At 34.2% G+C, this 17,592-nt stretch overlaps 1 protein-coding gene across 1 annotated transcript in view; it reads left to right on the top strand.

Annotated features, from left to right (window-relative positions):
* Nucleotides 1–17,592, top strand: part of RYR2 (ryanodine receptor 2) — a 276,429-nt gene that overhangs the window by 136,743 nt on the left and 122,094 nt on the right. Inside the window, exons 25-35 of the mRNA XM_087718053.1 lie at nucleotides 430–513; nucleotides 3,327–3,486; nucleotides 4,210–4,357; nucleotides 5,478–5,686; nucleotides 6,898–7,072; nucleotides 8,137–8,345; nucleotides 9,656–10,002; nucleotides 10,424–10,538; nucleotides 12,639–12,799; nucleotides 15,289–15,448; nucleotides 15,693–15,779. Coding sequence (XP_087574179.1) covers nucleotides 430–513; nucleotides 3,327–3,486; nucleotides 4,210–4,357; nucleotides 5,478–5,686; nucleotides 6,898–7,072; nucleotides 8,137–8,345; nucleotides 9,656–10,002; nucleotides 10,424–10,538; nucleotides 12,639–12,799; nucleotides 15,289–15,448; nucleotides 15,693–15,779 — 1,855 coding nt within the window. The remainder of the gene's footprint in view (nucleotides 1–429; nucleotides 514–3,326; nucleotides 3,487–4,209; nucleotides 4,358–5,477; nucleotides 5,687–6,897; nucleotides 7,073–8,136; nucleotides 8,346–9,655; nucleotides 10,003–10,423; nucleotides 10,539–12,638; nucleotides 12,800–15,288; nucleotides 15,449–15,692; nucleotides 15,780–17,592) is intronic.

The following is a 17,592-nucleotide window of genomic DNA, read 5'->3' as shown; positions in this document are numbered from 1 at the left end:
TTTCCTTTGATATATACTGATTACTCATATAATATTAGGTACTGAATCTTCATTTTTTAAAATGAGAATTACAAAGCACTCACATTGTTACTTTTAAAATATTTCTCAGTAATCATATATTATGTAAATGGAAGAGAGAAAAAAATTGTATAAATCTGGATAGCAAAACAATTTGTAAAATAATTTCTGGTTTATGCATAGGAAAATCTACAATAACATATCATAGCTCTGAAATCATGGCTGATAATTATTTTCAAAAATATGAGCAAAATAAGAAAAGACAAAACTTTTCCCATCATGTAACTATAATAATTACAATTGTAACTATATTGGTACAATCATGTAACTATTATAATTATAGCCTTGCCATTCAGTTAGCACATTTTGCTTGATTTTAATTACTTTAAATATAATGATTCTCTCTTTTAGAACATTGCTGGCATTAGGTTGTCATGTTGGAATTGCTGATGAGCATGCTGAAGAAAAGGTGAAGAAACTAAAACTTCCCAAAAAGTAAGTTTATACTCAGACTATTAAGGGATGAGAATGCAAATATGTCTATGCTATCTCCTGTACACAGTCTACTAATTGACAAATTGAAGATACCTGAACCTCCATATGATTCTTTGTATAAGACAGAATATGTAATATTCTGTCAAGGTAGTCATTCTTTGAGGTAGTCAAAAAAGTCAAGTATCTTGGAGTTAATATTTCAATCTCAAATGGGAAATTATTTAAGTATAATTATGAACCACTCTGGCATAGTATACAGATAGAGATGAAAAAATGGGAGAAGTTGCACTTATCTTTGCTGGGAAGAATAGCGGCACTGAAATGAATATCTTACCAAAAATTTTATTTCTTTTCCAAATGTTACCTATACTTAAAAAAGGTGCGAATCTTTTAGAATGGCAGAAGGGTATCAATAAATTTGTATGGGCAGGAAAGAAGCCGAGGGTAAAGCTGAAAATAATGCAAGATGCACGTGAGAGAGGAGGCTTGAAACTACCCAACCTAAAACTATATTACGATGCAGTGGTACTATCTGTAATTAGTGATTGGATCGATTTAACCAATGATAGGATATTGAATATTGAGGGACATGATCTGGTATATGGCTGGCACGCTTACCTGTTATTCAACAAAAAACTGGACAAAAACTTTAAAAGTCATATTTTAAGAAATGCTTTATTGCGGGTCTGGAAAAAATATCAACATAAACTAAATGACAAGATACCCATGTGGGCAATTCCTAGACATGCAATTGAAAATATGAATATAGCACAAAAACAGGATAGAACTACCTACAGGCAGCTCCTCATTTTGGAAAGGGGGGTACTACAACTAAAATCCTTAGAGATATTGAAAGAGGAGAAGGTAGTTCAAACATGGTTCCAGTATGGGCAATTACAGGCCAGGTGGAAAATAGATCAAAAAATTGGTTTTATCCAAGTTGAGGATAATCTATTTAAACAAATAAGAGACCAAAGTTTAATGCATATAAAGAGGATATATAATGTATTAATACAGATGGATTCGGAAACAGAATCAGTTAAAGATTGTATGATAAAGTGGGCTCAAAATATTGAAGAACCAATAATGTTGGATACGTGGGAAAGAATTTGGGTAAGAAATGTGAAATTTACACAAGCTCAAAACTTACGAGAAAATTTTTGCAAGATACTCTATAGATGGCATTTAGATCCTAAAAAGTTGGCTTCTATGTATCCGAATTTATAACCCAAATGTTGGAGATGTGGTTCTCTTGACGCTACATATTTCCATATATGGTGGACTTGCCAAAAGGTTAAGGCATTTTGGATAAAAATATGGTGGATTATGCAAAATATTTTAAAAAGAAGGATAAAGTTTACTTTTCAGTTATTTTTGTTAGGTATAAGTACTGACTTTACAGCGGTAGAGATTAACTTGATTTTGCATTTAATAACGGCAGCAAGACTGTTGGTGGTGCAATATTGGAAGAAGGAAGATTTGCCTACAATTCAAGAATGGACATTGAAAGTCACAAATTTAGCCGAGATGGCTAAAATATCTGCATATCTTAAAGATCACTCAAATGAGAGATATAAATGAGACTGGAAAAAATGGATTGATTATATACAAAATAAATATGGGACTAAGAAATTCCAGATAGCCTATGCTTAAGATTAGGAATGATTTAAATTGTTTAAAGATAGCTTAGCAAGAAGGAGCTAAGCTCAATGTAGAGATGTTGTTAATTTCTTATTCTTTTTTTCCCCCAATATATTTTAGACCGTGTTTGTTAAAAATCTATACCGTGTACGGGTTCTGGAAAGTCGGGGGGGGGGGAGAAGGTGGAGGGTCAGGGGGAGGGGGGGAGGGAATATATTAGGTTAAACAAGAGGCGTTAGATCTCAATGTAATGTGACCTCACATGCATACTGTTCTTTTTAAATTTTTCTTTAAAAATAGGATAGGCCAAGTATATTGATATGTAGCTGAAATACACCAAGGAGCGGAGGAGTGGGAAAGAAGAAAGATGGGCAGAGAGGGATGGGAGAGAGGGTGGGAGGGAAAGGTGAGAAGGAAGGGGGGGAATGGATGTGGAGAGAGGAGTGGTAGAGGGGGAGGGGAAGTAGGGTAGAGGGGGATGATGGAGGGAAGATAGAAAGTTGCTGGGTGGTGGAAGAAAGAGGTGTATAGAGAGCAGAAGAGTTATATTGGGTTTCTATTTTCTGGGGCCTTGTTGACAAGAGGAATTGATGCAATTATTGTTTAATGCTGTATGGTGTTGGCTATGTACAGTATACATGTGAGTGTATGAAAATGAAAATGAAAAAAAAAGAATATCTAATAAAAATGCCATCTGGAAATAAACAAAAATTAATAATGTGATGTTAATATGGTACGATTAGTTAGGAAACAGTCAGGAAGTCGATGTGTTTCAGACTATATCTATATCTATGTCTATATTTCTATCTATCTATCTATCTATCTATCTATCTATCTATCTCTATCTATCTATCTATCTATCTATCTATCTATCTATCTATCTATCTATCTATCTATCTATCTATCTATCTATCCATTCATCCACCCATCCATGTGTGTGTATGAAAACATTTTAATTTACATATAATTTCATTTTTAAGGCCTATAAATTTTGGAATTTGGATTTTGATTCCTAAATTATTGTACAGATTACTAATTCCAGTATAAGGAAATGAATGATCTGAATCTAATAACATTTAATGCCAAAACAATGCAAAGATAAAGATTTATGTTTTTTATATTCATAAAAATTCATAAGACTTCATTAAAGTTTTTTTTAATTTTTTTAACAGTTATCTATTATTAAGCGGTTATAAACCTGCTCCTATGGATCTAAGTTGTATCAAGTTGACTCCATCTCAGGAATCCATGGTTGATAAACTCGCAGAGAATGCTCACAATGTATGGGCTAGAGATCGCGTAAGGCAGGGATGGACATATGGAATTCAGCAGGTAAGTCCAGACATAACTAGAATCTTTATAGTAATCCTATTATAGAACCAAATCCTGACAATGGTGAAATAGATAAAATATTTTGGAGTTTTACTTTTTTGACTTCAAGTTAATTGATACGTTTTCAGAACTAAACCATTTAAAAGAGGAGATATATTGACAAATTGAGGGAAACAAGTCTCCTTCCCTATTGTGTCATCACAATTATGTTTCTGATATCAAGCAAAAATTGATACTGTATAGTATAACCATGTCATTGTGCATTATATTAAGCTTACTAACATAATTGCAGTAAGCTCACTAACAGTTCCATTTATTAGCTACTAAAATACCCCACAGTGCCCTAGCAAGTCTGTAGGGGGTTGTTTTACTAGTTAATAACTGGTAATAGTTAATTAACACTATAAAAAGTTGAATAGTTGGATACACACAAAGTAGTGCTTGTACACACACAAATAGCTGAACATTTTGTAGAATTTAATCTAATATTCACACTTGTTGAGTTTGTTTTAAATTGAGTTTTTATTTAAAGTATTGGTCAATCCTCCTATTAGGAATATTTGATAAGCTCCATTTTTATCTGTTCCTAAATGTGTTGAATAGCCTTGGGAACCTACTTGATTCTTCCTTCCAAGTTAGTGCAGATCTACGGTATTTACAGTATTAGAAAAACTGGGTGTTAGAGTCCTTTAAATTATCTCTCATAATTTTTATATTGTACAGGATGTGAAGAACCGTCGAAATCCTCGCCTTGTCCCCTATACACTTTTAGATGATCGCACTAAGAAATCAAACAAAGATAGCCTCCGAGAAGCAGTCCGTACCCTCATCAATTATGGATATAACCTTGAAGCTCCAGATCAAGACCATGGTACTGAAATTATATTGAAACAGGCTTTTTAAATATATTGTTGTATATGCTATTAATTCAAGGAAGGTAAGAATGTTCCATTTTTAATTTTACTTCAACTTTCCAAAATAAATTCATATTTATTTTTATATTTCTAATTATTTGATATTTTTTTTATTCAAACAGAACATAAACAATTTTAAAATAATGCCAAACAGAATAACAATTATAATAAAACTGACAAAAAACTCACTGGAAATATATTTTTAAAATACAACATACCCATACTCACATAACTTTATATCTAAAGGAAACTCCTTCCACACAAACGCTCTGTAAAAATAGTTCAATCAATAAATTAGAACAGAGCTGGAAGGGACCTTGGAGGGCTTCTAGTCCAACTCCGGCTCAAGCATGAGACAATACAATTTGAGACAAGTGGCTGGCCAGTCTCTTCTTATAAACCTCCAATGCTGAAGCACCCACAACTTCTGAAGGCAAGATGTTCCTTCAGTTCAGTTCCTTGAGCATTCCTTTTGAAGTCCCCTTCCTTGGAAAGTAATTAACACTGGTATAATCTAGAATGGATGTTTACATGTAGTAAGCATTTCATCAACAAAAGAAAGTTTGTCTCATTCTAACACACTTGGATTGTACTTGTGAGTGGCTACTAGGAAAATAATGTCAAATCTGCTAAAGTTTCAATCCATTTCAAAAGAGGGTAGTAAGTGCAGTTCTTTTGTCCATTATTTGACCTTTCCCCCTTCTTTTTGCAAACTTTGGACTTAAGTACTTTGTAAAAAGGTTCTCCTTTTCTTTTTAAAAACTTTGCTAAGTCTTGGAGAATAGTTGAGAAAATAAAATATGTTTTCTTGCCTTTCCTTTAGACTGCCAGTCTGATAAAAGAGATCCTAACTTTTCCAAAACTTTTCAAATCAGCCCTGATAATGTTCCCTAGTTTGGGAAGAAAACTGCAAGAAAACAAGCAAGCTCAGAGAGCACCAAAGACCCTCATTTCAACCTTGAGCTACTAATATTCTCCTTTATTAGTATCATAATCATCCCTAACTTTTAAAAATTTAGATACTATGATTTAATTTTTATATAAAAATATATATCCTTAAATTTTGAACTTTTGCAGCTGCAAGGCCTGAGGTGTTTGACAGTATGATGGAAAGGTTCAGGATATTCCGAACAGAAAAAACATATGCTGTAAAAACTGGGAAGTGGTACTTTGAATTTGAAGCAATAACTGCTGGAGATATGAGAATTGGCTGGGCCAGGCCAGGTTGTCAGCCAGAGCAAGAGCTTGGCTCAGATGATCAAGCATTTGTATTTGATGGTTTCAAGGTATGTACATTTTTTTGTGACAGGACAAAAAAATAGGCCTTGCAGTGTCTCTCTTATTTTTTCCATAGACCTTCAGAACCTATCAATCAAAGAATTGAATTGAGACTTAGAGGGTTAGATACAGATCTACATCTGAGTTACAAGTAGTTCTTGACTTTGAATAGTTCATTTAGCAGCTGTTACTTACTAGAAGTTACAACGGCACTGAAAACAGTGACTTGTAACCATTTTTCATGCATATGACCATTGCAGCATCCCCATAGTCATGTGATTTACATTCGGATGCTTGAAAACTAACTTACATTTAGGATTGTTGCAGTGTCCCGGGATCAAGTGGTCACCTTTTGAAACCTTTTGACAAGCAAAGTCAATAGGGAAACCAGATTCACTTAACAACTGGGTTACTAATTTAACAACTGCAGTGAGTCCCTTAACAAATGTGGCATAAAAGTCATAAAATGAGGGAAAATTCATGTAACAAATTTCTCAGTTAACAACATAAAATTTGGACTCAGTTGTAGTAAATTGAAGACTAGCGCTATTGCCCTCCCGTAGATCATATATAAAACTTAATTAGTGGGGAATAAACACATTGTTGTGAATTCTAACATTAGGTTTTCTGAACCTTCATGTCATTTATTTCAAATTGATCTTTGATATAGGAAAAAGAGAACAAAAGTAAGCATTTCTGCCCTTACGTTCTCTACCATAAAGTGTGGTCTTACTTACTAAGTGAATTGTTTGTTGAATTACAAGTTGATAGTAATTTGTATGTTAAAACATAACATAGCTATGCTATGAGATTTTTTGGATCTGCAATATGGTGAATGTAAAGGTTGGAAGGCACCTTACAGATGATCTAGTTCAAGCCCCAGGGCATACAGGAGTCCACTACCACAATTGTCATATATCTTGGGAAGAGGGATTTGCTTCTTCAAAAATAATGGAGATCTCCATTTTCTCTTTAAAAGGAGTAACAGTAAGATTATTGAGAATAATGTATAATGTGCTCATAAATTATTTTCCAAAAATATTGAATGTTGCTGATTCTCTAGAAACCTGTGGAACAGTTGATGTATTTTAAAAATTATTGTTATATAATTAATTGTAAGATTTATAACTGATATTTTCTTATTGAGCTAAACATTTTTAAACAATGCTAAAATCATAAAAATAATAGTTTATGTTGCATAAAGTCTTTGATTATCTAGGCCCAACGATGGCACCAAGGAAATGAGCATTTTGGCCGTACTTGGTTAACAGCAGATATTGTGGGATGCATGGTGGATCTGAATGAGCACACTATGATGTTTACGCTAAATGGTGAAATCCTTCTTGATGACTCAGGTTCTGAACTTGCATTTAAAGATTTTGAGGTTGGTGATGGTAAGTTCTTGAGCAAATTTGTGCTGCTTTCTGGCTGACTCAGTAAGTTTTCTTTGCTGTCTTAGAGAAGTTTTTAAAACCAGCCATTAGTTTATTTCAGCCAAAGATTATGGCTCAAAGCAAGATTTATCTCAAGAATTCTGTGTGTGAGCCATCAGCAGTCTGGGATTATGGTATTGAAATATGGTAGCAAAGTGGCTGGATTTTGTTGCAACAATGACTGCTAGTTTGGGATGGTTTTAAGTATACAAATGCAGTCAATCTGTCTTTGGACTTCCAGTAGTTACAATTCTTAACTATTTCCACCTTAAATTTGTCCAGAAAAGAGAGTACACCACACATCTAAGTATGTCATAACATATCACCAATGTACTGTGGTCCTTCAGAAGGTCAAGAGGCTGAATTATGGTCATTGACCTATCAGACATTGCCTATATCTGATTTAAGTATATATCATCATGGCAGGCAGCTGACCTCTTTCTTCCATAGTAAATCTGCCCAGGGCAATAGATAAATCCATTAGATTTTACTCTATAGATAATATCTAGTGTCTGAACGGATTTGGAATAGCTTGGGCTGCTGAACAATTACTTGTGCAGCTAGAGAATGAATGAGTGTAGTGACACTTTTTTAATATTTCTAAGTGTAGATTAAAGAAACAGAATTAGAAGAGACCATTTGGACCATCAAAGTTGAATGCCTGCTCATTGCAGGATTCCAAATTAAATAATATGTAATAGATGTTTGCCCAAGCAAGTCTGAACTAATGAAGGGCTCACATATTGTAGGTAATTGATTTTAATTCTGAATTGCTCTAGCTATGAGGAAATTTTAGTTGAATAATTGGTAGTGGACTCTAACAATACTGTTGTTTCCATCTTCCACTTATTTTATCCTCTGTACTCTCAATAGTACCTTAACAAACTACATATTTTCTTATTCACATAGATGGAATATATTGTATGTTTTAAAGACTTGATTGGAGTTGTCTAGTTTATAAGGAAAAAGCATAAGAACAGTTGTTAATATTTATCATTTACATATCATGTATGTCTTTTTTGCAGGCTTTATACCTGCCTGTAGCCTGGGATTGTCACAGGTGGGCAGAATGAACTTTGGCAAAGATGTTAACACTTTGAAATATTTCACTATTTGTGGCTTACAAGAAGGCTATGAACCTTTTGCTGTGAATACAAATCGTGACATTACTATATGGCTGAGCAAGAGATTACCTCAGTTTCTTCCAGTACCAACAAATCATGAACATATCGAGGTTTGAATCTTTAATTTATTTTAGAAACCGAACATAGTAAGTAGTAGAAGTTAATATAGTATGTAGAGTATATATAGTAAGGCTCAGGGGTGGGTTCCGGCAGTCCCTACTGCAACTTTGCTTATGGCCACGCATGATGCGCAGTGCATTCATGATACACAATGCAATAAAATTGCTCTGCACATGCGCAGAAGCAAAAAAAAGGATGATGGTGCCTATGGCGCTGCCCGGAAGACTGATTCAGGGGCATGGTAGGCCTACATTGCTGCTGGTTCCAGCGACCCAGGCCGCCAAACCACTACCAGTTGAACCAGTAAGAATCTACCACTGGTAAGGCTGTCAAATAAGTGTGGAATGATTCATTATTATTATTTTATAATAATAATAATAATACTATATTATCCTTTCTACATATTTACCTTAAAATGTAGAATGTCAAATTAAAGAGATAAACTAGCATATTTCTTATTTGTAAGCCCAAAGACTTACAAAACCAAAGGGAAAATGCTGGGGTTTTATTTGTATCCATAATAATTATTAATCCACATGTATATTTTTATAACAAAACTTGTGTTGTCTTTCACAGTCCAATATTACGTTAATAAAAATATTAAAAGCAATAGGATGAAATCATGCCTCTTATGCTCTAGAGCAGTGGTTCCCAAAGTGGGGCCCATGCCCCACAAGGAAGCAATTTGATTTTTTAATGGGGGCAATTTGAACCTTGATTAATGGCCTTTTAGGCTTCCTCCACGTGAGTAGAGTTCACTTTTTGACTAAAGTAAGAATTATATGTCACAAGGGAGGGGGGGGCATCAGGTTTTAAAGATGCTTAGGTGGGACATGGCCAAAACAAGGTTGGGAACCACTGCTCTAGAGGAAATGTTTTAGTAAGTAATTATTCTATCTTGCTTCAAGATAGGCAAGGTCAGAAACAGGAATCAATAAGGGTCTTAGAATGTACTTTGATGCAATCAGCAAATTAAAAGAGAATCTTGAAAGCTTGTGAAAGCCTGCTACTAACCTGTATCTAATGTAATTAAAACAGAGTTGTGTATTAATCTAATATCAGGCTCTTTTTCACATTTACTAGTTTTGTAGAACTCAGATATCTTTTCTGTAATGGTGCTTCATTCTCTGCTCCTTCTCTGAGTCAAACCTACATTTCATCACACTTGCCACAATATTACAGAGGGCAAGAATAAACATATATTTATTGATATACTATGAGAAACCATTAAGCATAAGTAAAGACAACATTTTGTTTTATGTTTCCATACATTTTACAATTGAGTTTTTGCATTTCATAGGTTACAAGGATTGATGGAACTGCTGATACTTCTCCATGCTTGAAAGTCACACAGACGTCCTTTGGATCTCAAAACAGCAAAACAGATATCATGTTTTATCGCCTAAGCATGCCCATTGAATGTGCAGAAGTGTTTTCTAAAATGCCGGGAGGAGGAATGCCAACTTCTAATCTTTTTGGCCCAAAGAGTGATTTGGATGATTATGATGCAGATTCTGATTTTGAAGTTCTTATGAAGACTGCTCATGGTCATCTTGTACCTGATCGTGTAGAAAAAGAAGCTGCAAAATCAGAGTTCAATAACCATAAAGATTATACACAAGAGAAACCTTCACGCCTCAAGCAAAGGTCAGATAGTTTGATCTCTTCAGGTGAACACACTGTTCACTTTCAAGGATACAAATAAATGTTTTTCTTGCCATATTGTCAATGAATTTCATTGTGATGTCTCCTGAATAAAAAAGGACAGCAATTTCTGTCTTTAAATATTTGCTTTCTCTATGTTCCAGCTTCCGTATTCATGAAATATAAATGAAAACATGGACAAGTTTCTATAAAATATTTAGTGCAACAATTATAAATCTGGCCCTGAAATGCATTAGCTGGTATTAACAACTTTACACATTTTGACCAAAGGGCCAAATTGAATTGAGTGAATATTTCTATACCTTCAAATTCAGCTTTATTCAATGGAAGATACAGGATTATTCTGAATCAACTGATATAAAAAAGATGTATTCACTCTTTTTCATTTTTATATATATCGCAGATTTATGCTGAAAAGGACGAAGCCAGACTACAGCACAAGCCATTCTGCAAGACTAACTGAAGATGTCCTAGCAGATGAACGAGATGATTATGATTATCTAATGCAAACCTCTACAGTATGGCAATTTAGTGTTAATATTTCCACTAATGATAGATTAAAATTATCAAATATGATTGGATATTATATATTACCTGTATATCTCTATGGAGCAGAAATGATTGGAATTGTCATAAAGAATTGCTGTTAAGTTGCAAGCTTAAACTAACATTTCATGAGAATAAATTTTCATCGGAAATGCTAATTTCAAAAGAAACTTGGTTTTCCATCGCTCTTATGCATGGATGGTGTGAGATGGAGAAATAGAGGTAGAATGTGTTCAGTGGTGCCATTTGTTCTGAGCCTTGACTTAATGGCTATTTAACTTTGCATCTTCTCTTCTGCTCCCTAAATTAGTCTTGTTTCTCTCTATGTGCCGCTAATTATAATTGCCATATGAAATAGATTAGCAAAATAACAAGACTGGACAAATTATTAATTTTTTATGTTTTAAGTTAAAGAGTTTATTTTAAAACAAAAATAATACAATATAATGGGATACAATAATACAATAATAATAGCAACAAATTACCAAGCCAGTTTGGTGTAGTAATTAAGATGTTGACCTAGAACCAAGAGACTCTGAGTTTAGTCCCATCTGAGGCATGAAAGCTGTCTTGGTGAGTTTGGACCTTACAGAATCGGTTGATTTTGTTTGGATGAAGCAAGTAGGAAAGCTGATATAGCTAAAGCTGTATCTCTAGGAAAATTCACATTGTCTCAATACATTGATTCCTCACTGAAAATTGATGACAGGGTAGGACTCCTGGAGTTGACACGCAAAGCTTTGTGTTGTAAGTACATTGCTTCCATGAAATAAAGAAGGAATTCAAGAAATTAGTATGAAACTGACAGAGCCGCATTTACTGTACATCAGAAAAGTTTGAGTACAAATAATCCTCAATTTATGTCCACAGTCAAGCACAAAATTTCTGTTGCTAAACAAGGCAACAGTTAAGTGAGTTATGCCTCGTTGTACCACCTTTTTCCAATGGTTGTTAATCATACAGTCATTAAGCGAATCTGGGTTCCCTTATTGACTTTGATTGTCAAAAACTCCTTAAGAAGGTTGCAAATGATAATCCCAGTACCCTGGGACACCTTCAGTCATTGTAACTATGGTACATGCCAGTTGCTAAGCACCCAAAGTCTGATAACATAACTGGGGTTGCTGCAACACCCATGTGTGAGAACTGGTCAGAAGTCATTTTGTTCAGTGCTGTTGAACAGACATTAAAGGAATGGTTGTAAGTCAAGGACTACTTGTATTGATTAATACAAGGTGGGAGAGGAAAATAAAAAATGTATTTAGGGAAAGAAAGGTAAAAAAAATAAGGCATTAGTAGTTATTTTTTCATTTTTATTTTTTTCTGATGTAGGGAAATCCCAAAATATTTCCCTTCAGAAATATTCATGGATCAGTAGAAAAACATTGCAAGTATGAGATTCTTTCCAATATTTCTAGTTCTGATTCTGAATTTAAAAGGAGACAAAAAATTAGAAACATATAAAATGATGTTGTAATAGAATAATCAATTGAAAGTAAATGAAAATAAATGCAGTTATCAAAGATGGAGTAGAAATTTAGCTCCAACAACTTAGCTTAAGAACAAGTTAGCAAATGATTGCACTTAGCATAAGAACCCATTGTAATCTGTCCTGAAAAATTTGGATTTTTGGTTGGTCTCAATATTTAACTGTTTTCAAAGCAAATAACTAATATGCTTGTTCAAGTAACAATAAAGAGCAAGCCAGAAAAAAAAACATTTGTTTTTTTGTTTGTTAATTAATTAATTAATTAATTATCATAATATTTAGAAACTGCCAATTGCCCTCATAAAGCAACTCATAAAGTGAAATTTAAGCATTTGTACATATATCCTATTATATGAGAAAGCAAAACTTTCTCTAAATTAATAGGGGAGAAACCTATTGATGATAAGACTCTGACTCTTACATGGTCCTAGAAATTTTATTCTTGCTTCTAGCAATTACTTAAGCTTCTGGGTTTGGTGTTATTTTCAGAACAACATGGATTTTTCAGAAAAGGATAATTCAGTATAGTACTGGATCAAAGTGAAATATTAATAGTGTGGGTAATATTTTTATGTCTTGACAGTATTATTATTCTGTTCGTATATTTCCTGGACAAGAACCTGCTAATGTTTGGGTAGGCTGGATTACATCTGATTTCCATCAATATGACACAAACTTTGATTTGGACAGAGTCCGTACTGTTACAGTAACCTTAGGAGATGAAAAAGGGAAAGTTCATGAGAGGTTGGCTTTATTTTTCTTTTGTTTCAAAACAATTGTTATCAAATCATTCTATCGTGTCAGTGAAATTGTCCAGTTAAAACTGTAACATTTATTAAGATTGATATATTGCATATTATTTATTATTTATAGTAACATGAATATTACATGATGCTATATTTCATTTGATAGGTACTCCATTTTTAAAAATGAAGTTTTCTTTCTGTTACAATACGATTATAAAATCCTGAAACTCAATATTGTATTAAAGGCCTTCATTGGAATGAAGATTTATATTTATTTTGCAATCCACACCTAAGTGTGAGCAAAATACAATTATCAAATTTAATGAATTTTAAATATGGAATCCAAAAGCTATATTTTAGTCTCTGTATAGAAATGTATTTAAGTGTTAATTCCCTGGAGGTTATAACTCTATCCTGTTCTAGCACGATTAATAAATACATCTCTTTGTGACTAGTCATAGTAGCATGATATCACAATCATAGCACTCTCAAATGAGAGGGTAATGTGCATTTCAGTATAGGCCACAGTGGCTCTCTCCATCCTCCCTTCTATTTATAGAATTCTTTATTGGCCAAGTGTGATTGGACATATAAGGAATTTGTCTCCAGAGCATAAGCTATGTACATAAGCGCAAAAAGTGATAAATCATAATCATAATCATAAAATACATCATAAATACATCATAAATCATAAGATACAATACTCAGTGATAGTAATAGAATACTAAATGAGCAATCAGCATAAATCATAATAGGATACTAAATAAAAGCAATCAATATAATTAATAAGGTACAAACAACAAAGTAATAATCATAAGAAGCTAAGGAAATAGGCAATAGGAAAGATGAGAATGTTAATAGTAATATAGTAATACAGCCCTACTAGGTGGTTTTTTAAAGTCTAGGAGCGATGGTCTCTGGAGAAAGATATGCAACTTAAATTTGAATTGTAATTATCATTAAGTATGCTTATTCTTCTATTGTTTATTTTTAAAATTAAATGTAAATCTAAATATGCCAGAGCGATTTATGAAAAAAAACCTCTTATCTAGCCATTTTTTCTAGCTTCATCAAGAATGGATTGAGCATTGGATAAGAATTCTTTCCTTTGCCTCTCCCTCTTATTCTAGTGGGCATCTCATTATTTTTTTAGATTTTATTAAATTAGAGCTCTTCATTTTATCTCATCTAGGGAATTCTGAGTTTTATTAGTTAACAGTCATTCTTGCATCCTCATTTTTAACTGACATTAAAATAGAGTGTTCTAGTTCTTATTTGAGAAGGAATTCTACATTAATACAAGCCACTTAAATGGGAAGGCAAAGGAAGGAGCACTCTCTTAGATATTTATTTTTGCTTAATAAATTTATTCATTAATGTATAATTTTCTGATATCTAAAGTTTTAAATAATTGACCGAAAAAGTCATTATGTGCAACGTAGAGCTAGATCTCTGTGAAGTCCTAATGCCATGATGGCAAAACTATGGCCACAGGTGGCACATGGAACCATATTTGCTGGCATGACAACCCTCAGCAGCCCTCAGCTCTGGCGCACATGCACACACCGGCCAGCTGATTTTTGGCCTTCTGAAGGGCCGGGGAGGCTGTTTTTGCCCTCCCCAGGCTTCAGGAAAGCCTCCAGGCCTAGAGAAGGCGAAAAACAGGCCAACGACCCAAGTTCGATAACAAACTTCCCTTTGTCCCATTGGGCCTGTTTTTTGCCCTCCTCAAGCTAAGGAGGCTTTCCTGAAGCCTGGGAAGGATGAAGAACAGCCCAATGGGCAAACCAGATGTTGGTTCCGGAATGAAACTTTTCAAATGGGCAAACCATTGGGTTTTTTTGAACCTTCCCCAGGCTTCAGGAAAGCCTCCAGAACCTGGGGAGGGTGAAAATCTCCCCCCCCCCAGTGGTCGCTCATGCATGCATGGGGGTCGGGGATTGCTCACCCATGAGCAGGTGGGGGGGTCTCTCGCACCGGCGCATGTGGGTGGGCACGTGCATGCGTGTGATAGCACGCACACACAGAGTTTTGACACACCTTTAGAAAAAGGTTAGCTATAATTGTCCTAGTGTAATACATGTGAGTTAAGCATTCATTGTCATTGATATAATTGCAATAAAATAAGTCTTGCCTTTATACAGTTTTACCTGTATATATTTATTTGCTTGATTCCTCACAGTATTTATTAATAACTGTATTACCAATTGTCCCATAAGAGTACTAGCGGATTTAAAGAAAAACACTTTATAACTGTCATCATGTAGAATATCTAATACCTGTAGTACTCTTAGAAAACTATACATGCTGCTTTATATTCTCTCTGCTTGGAAATGCTCTGCACATGTATTAGTAGGAATTTCCCATTGGTGAGCAAATAGTTTTAATATTGAAGAGAACTGGATAGATCACAGATATGGCAGAGCCTAATGGAGTTTGGGAGCTTGCCTTGTAACATTAACCTATTATCAACCTTTTGAAATGCAGTATCAAACGAAGCAACTGCTATATGGTGTGTGCCGGAGAAAGCATGAGTCCAGGGCAAGGACGCAATAATAATGGATTAGAGATTGGTTGCTTGGTTGATGTTGCAACTGGTATCCTATCCTTCACTACCAATGGCAAAGAATTAAGCACTTATTATCAGGTAATGATTTTTTTCTTGGTTATAGGTTGCCCAACAAAATCTGATTAATTTTTTAAAAGAACATATTTATTATATTTGAAAAGAAAATAGTAATTTCCCCAAATTTTAGCTTTAGATAGTAGCTTGTGAAAGATTTACAACTTTATTGTGGCAAATGCTTAAGTGAATTAGGTTCTTGTCTGCAAACTATCTTTATATCTATTTTGACTTACACTATTTTATTTCTATTTGTTTTTTTACTTAGGTGGAACCAAGTACTAAATTATTTCCTGCAGTATTTGCACAAGCCACAAGCCCTAACATTTTCCAATTTGAGTTGGGACGAATAAAGGTAACTATCACCCATTTAATTTACTGTATTTAAAACATTCCTGATACTCTGTTTCCAACTTTTTACAATAGTAACAAAAGTGGGATAATTTTTTTCCTAATTGATAGAAGTGTGGACCTTTCCTTTCTCAGTTCCTCATCATCCATCAGTTGTACTGAGAGGAAAATCTTGAATAAAAAATGCAGGGTTATATACAAAATCAGTAACAGAACATAGTCAAATGAATTCCTTTCTCTCTTAGATCTCCCATTTATCTTCCATGGCTATAGAAACCATGCCAAGCTCTGGTTTTATATTAAAACAAGAGAAAAAAATGGTGGTATATCCTCCATTTTTTTTAAAGAAAAAAAACCTTCAGTTTCTATTTAACTTATTCAAGTAATCTGTTCATCATAATCTTTTTTTAGAACACACATGGTTTTTCATCCATATATAGTTCTGGTTGGGAATTTACCATAGCCAAAAGTTTCATGCCCTTTGAACAAATAAACTAAAAACAGGAAAGATTCCTGAAAATGTGAGGTAATCTCTAAAAAAAAGACTTCATAACTCCCGTATCCTCAACGTATGATAGACCTAATTAAAGTATCTGTATTTGAATAGCACTACTGTCAGCCCTGTAGGCCATTTTAAAATTTGTATCTTCAGGGCTGCCACATGCGGTGGATGGGCAAGCTATGGGAATGGGATGGAGGGGATGGAGACAGTGTGAAATATATAGCCATAACAACATTTTTTCCCTTGGAAGTCATGTTTAGCCTGCACCTGGGGAGACGTGACTGGGAGCCAACTAAAGTTGGGAAAGTGACATGATTGGACCATGTGATGTCCATGTTGATGCGGGGAAGAAACTTTGACTTTACTCTGGGTGGGGAATCCCCAGGGGTTTTCCGATTCGGGTTTTCCCAAATGTGCCAGTATGACATCTCTAATAAATTCAAACTTTGAGGAAAATGCCTGCTTTGGGGTTTTGATTTTGTTGGAGGTGTTACTTGGAAGGAACCCTGACAACTACACTACCAAAACATAAGTCATACTTTTATCTAATGGGCATCTGGCAGATCAGCTTTTTTATTTTTATATATTAAATTTATATGCTGTCCATCTCACTATGCAAAGTGATTCTGCAGTGTTGTATCATTACACTGATATGAGTTAGAGTCTGACTTCTTTTACTGAAGAAGTAGTTAGCCACACAATCAAAGGGGAGTATGTTATTCTTCAATTTTCAGACTTTCATCAGAATAAATGCATTTCCGGGAGTCAGATTACCACCAAATACTCTCTGACATCTGAATCAATTGGAAATTTTGGTTTCTTCCTTGTTTGTTTAGTGTTTATACTTGAATGTATGCCTTTTCTTAATTCTATCCCTTAAAATGGCTTATTGTCAGACATGAAATATCAGATGCACAATGAAGGTCCAATTAAACTGATTTATTGTTGTTAATCATACCCAAGAATCTTTTCAACTAATGGTTAACATCTGCTTGTGGTTAGATAAGGGTCAACAGAATTCAAGCAAGGTTGGGTTTAATTTGTTGGTGGCTATTTAGAGATTCTAGGCTGATCCTTTTTAACTCTGCCCCCGCTTTTGCCACTCCTATTCCTATACTTGCGAGAATAATTGCAGTTAAAATAAAATAAAACATTATAATTAAAAATTTGGCAAAAGAGTGGGTTTTTTCCCTAAATAAAGGAAGAGTATGAGCCTATTTCATAGACTAGAAGCCACACAGAAGAAATATACCATATTTATATTTTGTATTGATTAGCAGATTGGTTGCTGTGTTTTCTACTACAAGAAATGTTC

The sequence above is a fragment of the Thamnophis sirtalis genome, unplaced genomic scaffold, assembly GCF_051295495.1.
Source record: "Thamnophis sirtalis isolate CommonGarterSnake01/CBP01778 unplaced genomic scaffold, rThaSir2_p1.2 scaffold_6, whole genome shotgun sequence".
Lineage (NCBI taxonomy): Eukaryota > Metazoa > Chordata > Lepidosauria > Squamata > Natricidae > Thamnophis > Thamnophis sirtalis.
This window is presented reverse-complemented; position numbering and strand designations above follow the sequence as displayed.